This window comes from Pinus tabuliformis, chromosome 7 (assembly GCF_031772625.1).
Source record: "Pinus tabuliformis cultivar Carrire ecotype Pingquan chromosome 7, CPIR1, whole genome shotgun sequence".
In the NCBI taxonomy this organism is placed as follows: domain Eukaryota; kingdom Viridiplantae; phylum Streptophyta; class Pinopsida; order Pinales; family Pinaceae; genus Pinus; species Pinus tabuliformis.
Genome location: NC_142293.1, coordinates 45,451,642 through 45,459,186, shown reverse-complemented (window position 1 = coordinate 45,459,186; position 7,545 = coordinate 45,451,642). Strand labels below are relative to the sequence as shown.

Below are 7,545 nucleotides of genomic sequence, written 5' to 3'. Positions count from 1 at the left end.
CAAGAGAAAGACAAATAAATAAAATTCTCCAAAATTATATATATATATATATATATATACAAGGACAAAATGGACCTCCTGTCATACAAGTAGGAGACCGCTCCAATTAACAATTCTACTAATCAGAAAGAAAAATAAATTATTCTTTGTGACTAGTAGAATTGCCAATTGGAGCGGTCTCGTACTTGCATGACACGAGGTCCATTTCGTCCTTGTACTCACATGACATACGATCAATTTTGTCTACTACCATTATAACTGCTATGTGCACCATACTCGCCCTTAATGTGCACACAAATTAATCATAAGAATCAAACTAAAAACCTCATAATATTTTACATAATATGCTTACATGCTTTTTCCAAGTGAGATACCGCAAAACTATAAAATTCATTTTCTTATAAAAATGAATGCAGTCTTTAAAAAGTATCTCAACAAACAAATATACCTACATAATTCCACATGGATTTAGTTACCAAAGAAATGCCACATGAAATTTATAAATAATTCATAAATCAAAATTTTCAAATTCATACCAAGGGAGATATTGTTTTCTTATAAAGATGAATGTTGTATTTAAAATGTATCTCAACAAACAAATACACCTACATAATTTCACATGGATTTAGTTACCAAAGAAATACCACATGAAATTTATAAATATATCATAAATCAAAATTTTCAAATTTATACTAAAGGAGATATGGTTAAGGAAGAAAATAACATTTTCGATATTGTTAAAGAGCAAAATATTTGTTTCCTCAAGAAAATTTAATGTAGATGTTACACAATATTTTGTCACACCTCCTGTTCACTTCGTGTTCTGTACCCCGAAGTGCCAAAATGTTGACGAATGTGAAACATGTCCATCATGATATACAGACCAAAACCTCCTTGAAGAACCAAAGGAAAACTTCCCTAAGTCAATTCTAAAGAAGGTTAGCTAAAACCCTAGTTTTTAGGGCCAATACGTTTTGCTCCACTGTCTGCTCGTACTGATGGCTGGTTTCTCTGCTTTACCCTAGCGCAACCAACACAGGTTTTGATATAAAAACCCACACTAATCCTCTTCTGGCAGGTTTTCCCAAATTGGAGGAGAAGCTTCGTGCATTAGAAACTTCGAGAACATCGAGCTGGATATTGGTTGTTGTTGATATGGTCGAGCTCTTCCATTTGGACCTCTTGATCTTATCATTATGGGCTTTCACCTTGAGTTGTGGACCTTCCTCCCTCTTTTGTGGATCCCTAATTCCTTCTCCCTTCCTATAAATCAACTCCCTTCCATCCCCAAATGGTTGATTTTTGATTGTTGCATCCCTATGCTGAGATTATGCTTACATGCTACCCATTCTAGCTTGGAGAAGGAGTGCTTGAAGAGCATTTGATTGGACTTGGACATCCACCAAAAGGAGGTCTCCAACATCAAGGTGTAGGTTGTATGCTTCCCTTTTTAGCTTATTAATATATACATCTGATGTCCACCTTCCATAATTGTGTAACTGTTTATGCTTTTAGCTTAATACTACTTGATCTATTAAGTAGTTTATGTTTGATGTATGCCATATATGCTCTTGTCTTTTGTATGGCTCTTTGATCTTCCTTGCAGGTACTCAGACGTGAAGAACAAGTAAAGAGCGAGGCCTGGAGCGAAATATTCATAGTCATCTCCAAAGGATTGAGTGATTAGCATCAGAGAGAGGTAGGTTTCTCCGTCTCTCTACATTTGTTAAACATAAGCTAGGAAAGTGTAAGTTAGTTTAGTTTGTTGCTAGACCCACTCATTGGGCTAGAGGGATAGCCTTGGTCCACAGAGGGGATTTACCTTCACAACAGTAGGAGACGTTGTCATGTTTTTGGATATAGTTTATGAACTTCAGAGACCAGTGACCGCTACGTCCACAAAAAACATTGTTCCAGGCAAATTTATCCGAAGGGGGAAGGATCAATTCCCACTTTCACATTAAAAGGGTCTGCCCGGAGAGCGTCAAGAAGAATTGACCTTGTGACCTCTCAATAACAAGATGCTTTAAAAACCAGAACTAGACTAATTGAGATATTGTCATGTTAACTTTAAATAAAATTATATTAGAAATAATTAAGACATTTCTATTTTTTTGTCGTTCAAAAAACTTTCATTAGATTTTCAGGAAAGCATAGCTTACAAAATTAGTCTCAACAGTTCCCGCTCCCTCATTCCAACCAGACTTGTTGAGATTGGGGACTGGAGAATACCATAGAAGACACTTTACATACATTATTTACGGAAGGCATTCTAGCCTTAGCATACTAGGAGTAAACAAAAAGGAGAACAAATGGCACCAACATATCAAGGAGGGGTAGGGGTAGGGGTGGGGGTGGGGAGGGGGGGGAGTACATGGGGAGCTGCAAAGTAACCAACATGATCATGCATATGGAAATCAATGTGTTCCACCCGCGCTTCCAAGTTGCGAAGATGGTCATTAGTACGACGACGGTCGTGACGAAGGTTATCCAACTGTTCTAGAATTTCATTTTGACTATATTGGATATCATTGAAATAGGCCATAATTTTGTTGCGATTTTCATACCTGTGGTCCCTGAGAATACCAATATTGATTAGAATATTCTGTAGCTACTATGTAATGGATTCCATAGGTAGCGAGAGTCACTATGTGACTTGGAGAGCAAGTTGGGGAAATAACTTTGACATCCTCGGTTTCTCGACTGACCGAGTTGGCAGATGACGAACTATGGCCTGGCTCGACGCCCTGCCTGGACATGCTTGCACCACCCCCCCCGACGAGGGCGACCTCGTTGGCGGCGCATATCGATTTTGGCAGAACCTGATTGCCGCCTATGAGGAGTGATCGAAGGGAAAACCTTCACAGAACCTGCAATAAGAAATATAACAACTAGGGCCAAGAAACTATTGCCTCGAACGAGTGTACACCAGAACCCCTACCCCACGAGCTATGAAACAGGAAGGGCAATCGTCTGCCCAGGCTGGAGAGCTATACTGGGCATACCTCACCCACCACCATATTAACCCACCAAAATAGACTGCACAATCCCAATCACACAGAGGGGCAAATTCAATAACGCCAACCTAGAATGGGCACCCAGACCACCAACAAAACTGACCAGAGACCGGGGTGGCACATCCACACCAGTAGAAACCAGATATAATTTCCGACAAGGAGCTGACAACAAAGCGACCAAAAACAATGACATGTAGAAGAATGTATAAACATAGAGACCTTACTCGACGCAAAATGCAAGAATTCCAAGAGCTTTCATTTTCTTGGTGAGGGTTTGTAGCAGGCTAAGGCATGGATTCAACTCGATACCCTGTTTGCTCGGGTGCCCAGATCCTAGGGACAAACCAGATGGCAGAATCCAACCCAAGCTGAAATACCACTGTCCTCCACTTCGCCCCTCAACCAAGGCTGAAAGCCTAGTGAGTTGCCATGGAACTAGATCCACACACCTCTATTCTCCTCTCGAGCCAAATTCATCGCCCGACAAGCTTCTAGACTGAAATGAAACACTCGCCAAACCTTGAATTTAATAACTGAATGTGCGAGATATATCATCGCGCAAGGGAATTGAATGCAGGGACAGCACATGAGCGAGGATTTAATGATCGCGTGGAGGAGGGGAAGGCCCCAGTGACCTCTCATGTGAGAGATGTATAAGCTCTTGATCACCCCCATCCTGGGAATTAAGAAATTTCTATTAAAAAATAAAAAAATAAAAATGAATTTTAAAAGAAAAAATATTGCAAATTTATAATAAATATAATTTTATTTTTTAAGTTTAAATTAGAAATATAAAAGATTAATGATTACAATACATAATGATAATAAGGAAAACTATTATTTTATTATTAATTGAGAATAGAAAGGAAAAACAAAAATTAAACTCAAATCACATTGGTCCAAATTAACAAAATGCTTTACATTGTGGATATTATTATTCCAACCTAGATCCATCTTAGCTCCTAGACTTGATAGATCTAAAGTCAAGATGGATCAAAGAGGGTTTAATTTCCTCCTTTAAATGAGCTATATTTCACATGAATAACATGAAGTTTAATTCTCAAAAACTACCATAATAATTTATTTTTATTTTATTTTAAATAATTTATAAAAATTACTAAAAATAATAATTATTTTTATTTTATTTTGACCAAGTTAAAATATTTCCAAAACATTACAGTGCAACACAACATCTCTACATACTAAACTAAAAATACCTCTCAACAAATCTCAATATATATGATAATATAAAAAAATAAATATAAACCACCATAAATATATATCTATAATAATGGATAAAAATAAATAATTATATTTATACACAAATTTTTAAATGTAATTTTTTTATTATTTACTATTAAGAACTCAATATATAGAGTAAAACGCTTTACAGCTTAAATTTTTCTATCCTGCCGGAATAATTTATGCGGCTTTACTAAATCAATAAAAGAATCTCTTTTCGTCCCGTTTTAAGACGGCGTGAGTTCGTCCTTCTCATAAGTCAGATCGCACTTCAGCATGTAAAACGTGGCCTTTTCATCAGTGAGATAGCCATTCAACATACAAAGCGTGCCGTTCTCAAGGGGCAGACCCCTCTGAAATCTCTGAGGAAAATTGCCGTTGACTGAGTAATTTCGGAGGTTGGAGGTGGTTTTGTCGGCAATAATCATTGCTCCAAATTTCATATAAGTTTAAAGCGCGTTTCTTTGACTGCGGGTGTTTTCGCTGGAGTCACATGGCCTGGGAGGTGCTGCTATGGCTCCTTGTATTCTTCATTGTGGTGGCTCTTCTCGGAATCGTGGTTTACCAGGTAATTTTGAAATGCTTATGAAAAATGTGAAGAAAAAAATACAAATCATAGCGAACTTAACTCGATCTGTGGTTGAAGCTTTTCTTCGCTGCACAAATTAAATGAACTCCTTTGAAAGCGATGCCGCAAGATGGGAATTCAAGTACTGACGAACTGTTCCTGAAAATCCTAAACCCTGAAAATATGCATGAAAGAGGTTTAGAAGCTTTTGCCGTAAAAAATAAACCCTTAGTAAAAGCCTGGTTCATGCCATTCAGTCATTGTGTTTACTTAACTGGGAAGATGTTTTCGTCTTCCCAGTATAAATTTCATGATCAATCCAAGTATATTGAGATGGCAGAGGATGATCAGTCATTGTGTTTAATTACTGGGAAATTTATATTTGGCAGAGGAACAAAATTCTCCCCACAGTCAACTCCCTGAAAAAAGAGAATCCTCTGGCCACAAACTTAGCTTTGTATGTCTCTATGCTGTCTTCTACTACACGCTTAGCCTTGCTGTCATCTACCACACGCTTAGCCTTGCATGACCACCTAGACTCAATCATTAACTTTAACTTTCCCTTTGGTCTAAGCACTATCTCCGACACATTATTATTCACGATTTAGTTGTACTCTATCATGGCATTCTTCCATACTTGCTTCCCTGCTACCTCTTCCTAATTGGAAGGTTTTGTATCAATAATGGAAGACATTAATGCAACATAACCAATGGAATTTTTAAGGGGATGGCTTACCTGAAAGGAAGTAGATGAAGCACCAACTTGCTTTGTTGACCCCTGCAATGGCGGGGTGAGCCATCTAGGTTTTTTGGTTGAATTGAAAGGTAAAAGACACCTCTTGCACCCTTGGAAGCTTGTTATCTGTGTAATGTCTTCTTCTAATTAAATTGCCCAAGGGAGGATGAAATAGCCATCTAACCCGTAGTCTCTCTCTATGTAATTCTTATATGAATTTTAATTGTAAAATTACAAAAACAGTTTTATATTGTTTGTATATGTTGTTTGATCAGGAATGGAACATTTTATAATTTCTCATTTATCTTGGTATTTTCTAGGTGGAAAAATTGGCGGAAGTGGCTTGCAGGGCCCATTTTAGTGGTAGGTTCCAATTTGGAAATTTGGGTTTTGGAACCTTTCCGAGCCATTTTTAGGCATCAAATTCCATATTTTGGTGGGACAAAACTCTGAGAGCATAGCTCATAACCCCTTGGCATTGTTCTACACACCAAGACCTTTCCAACAATGTGAAAATTGCTTCAATTGAAGCTCGTGCATGGAAGTTATTTCTATTGCAAGGTAACCAACCTTGTTGACCACCATTGTACAAGTGGATGCCATGTCAACGCCTTAAAGAAGATTCTAGAAGGTCCAAAACCTTATCACTAATTGAGGGTTGAGGATGCAAAAACCTAATCCTAGATGGTTATTGGGCTATATTAAATGTCAGGTCACTAGAAAGTGAAGGGTTTCCATTCTTTAGCACTATACTTGTTCCATAGTCGAGCAGAGCATGTAGGATTTGAGAGCATAATAGAGGAGGAAAAGATTTCATTTTTTGTATTCAAGCTTCTGTGATCCATAATGAATTAAGCAAAGTCTTTCGGTAGGAATCAAAGAAAAGACCTTGCTTAAAAGATTTCATGTTAGCTATTCAGGCCACAGTATCGAAGAAAACTCCATGGTCAGTACCCCTTCCTTTTTATTTGCATATCATCATTGAAGAAAAGAGAGCAGAGCATAGGCCTCACCTAGTCAACTTTTATCTCATTTTAGTTCCGAATATACATATTGTGTTCATTGTATGGATGGTGTGTTCATTTTCTTTGGTCTTTCATTTCAATTTCAATTATTTCATAAATTCATGGAATAAATAAGTAATCTAGGATCCAAGGAAATAGGTTGCATAATCTAAGATTTGAGAATATTATAAGATTTGTTGTGACAAACTTTTCTAGTGGAAAATCCATAACGGTTTAGGGTTCATTGTTTCCTCGTGGTATATGGATCCTGGATTTTAAAAAATTGGGTAGATCTGGATCCATATCCTACTAACATAGGTTATAAGTTATGGGCCTTGTTACCCACCAAAATGGGTAACTGTATAGGAGAACTTTTTCTCACATCTTAGATAGCCAATTAACGAACAACCATACACATTGCTTAGTGATGATGATATGCTACATTCCTTCGTGATTTGCATGGATCATTCATGTCTCACCATCCGACATTCCTCTCGAATGAGGGTGGGCTACCACTCAATATGTACTTTAACCATTTTGCCAATCAAGTGATTTTACTCAATGTTTTGGGAATTCTAACATGGATAAAGGGGTGATCTGGATGATTGACCGATCTTGATTGTAAACTTGTTCTCTCACCTTACTAGAGGGGTTAGTCTTTAGCCCTAGACCAATGGGACCTCCTCTAAGGCCTTAGGGTTATAGGAAGGGCACTACATGGGAATTTTGGATTGAAGTAGCATGTCCATAACCCTTCCATACATAACATCTTTCATCATTTCCTTGATACTACTTCCATCCTTGGGGTTAACTGTCATTGGTTCATTGGGATTTGGCAACTCACACATTCACATTTTTTAGTAGAGCTGAAAAACTTTGCCTTGGAGGTTGATGCAAGTACAAGAATGAAAAAGCATACGATGACCACCACAAAAGAAAAAGAAAAGTTAAAATGTAAAAGATGGTTGAGACATAGTT

At 37.5% G+C, this 7,545-nt stretch overlaps 1 protein-coding gene across 7 annotated transcripts in view; it reads left to right on the top strand.

Moving 5' to 3' along the window:
* Positions 1–4,493: 4,493 nt before the first annotated feature.
* The window catches only part of LOC149245151 (protein cornichon homolog 1-like), a 196,910-nt gene continuing 193,858 nt past the window's right edge, over positions 4,494–7,545 (top strand). For 4 of the 7 annotated variants that reach the window (XR_016266502.1, XR_016266501.1, XM_089457679.1 and 1 more), the window contains exon 1: positions 4,494–4,827. Coding sequence is in view for 3 of the 7 variants with exons in the window: in XM_089457679.1 (XP_089313805.1) it covers positions 4,753–4,827 (75 nt within the window). In the remaining 4 variants the exon portion in view is untranslated. The remainder of the gene's footprint in view (positions 4,828–7,545) is intronic. The other 3 variants (XR_016266499.1, XR_016266500.1, XM_089457678.1) reach the window with 1 other exon arrangement.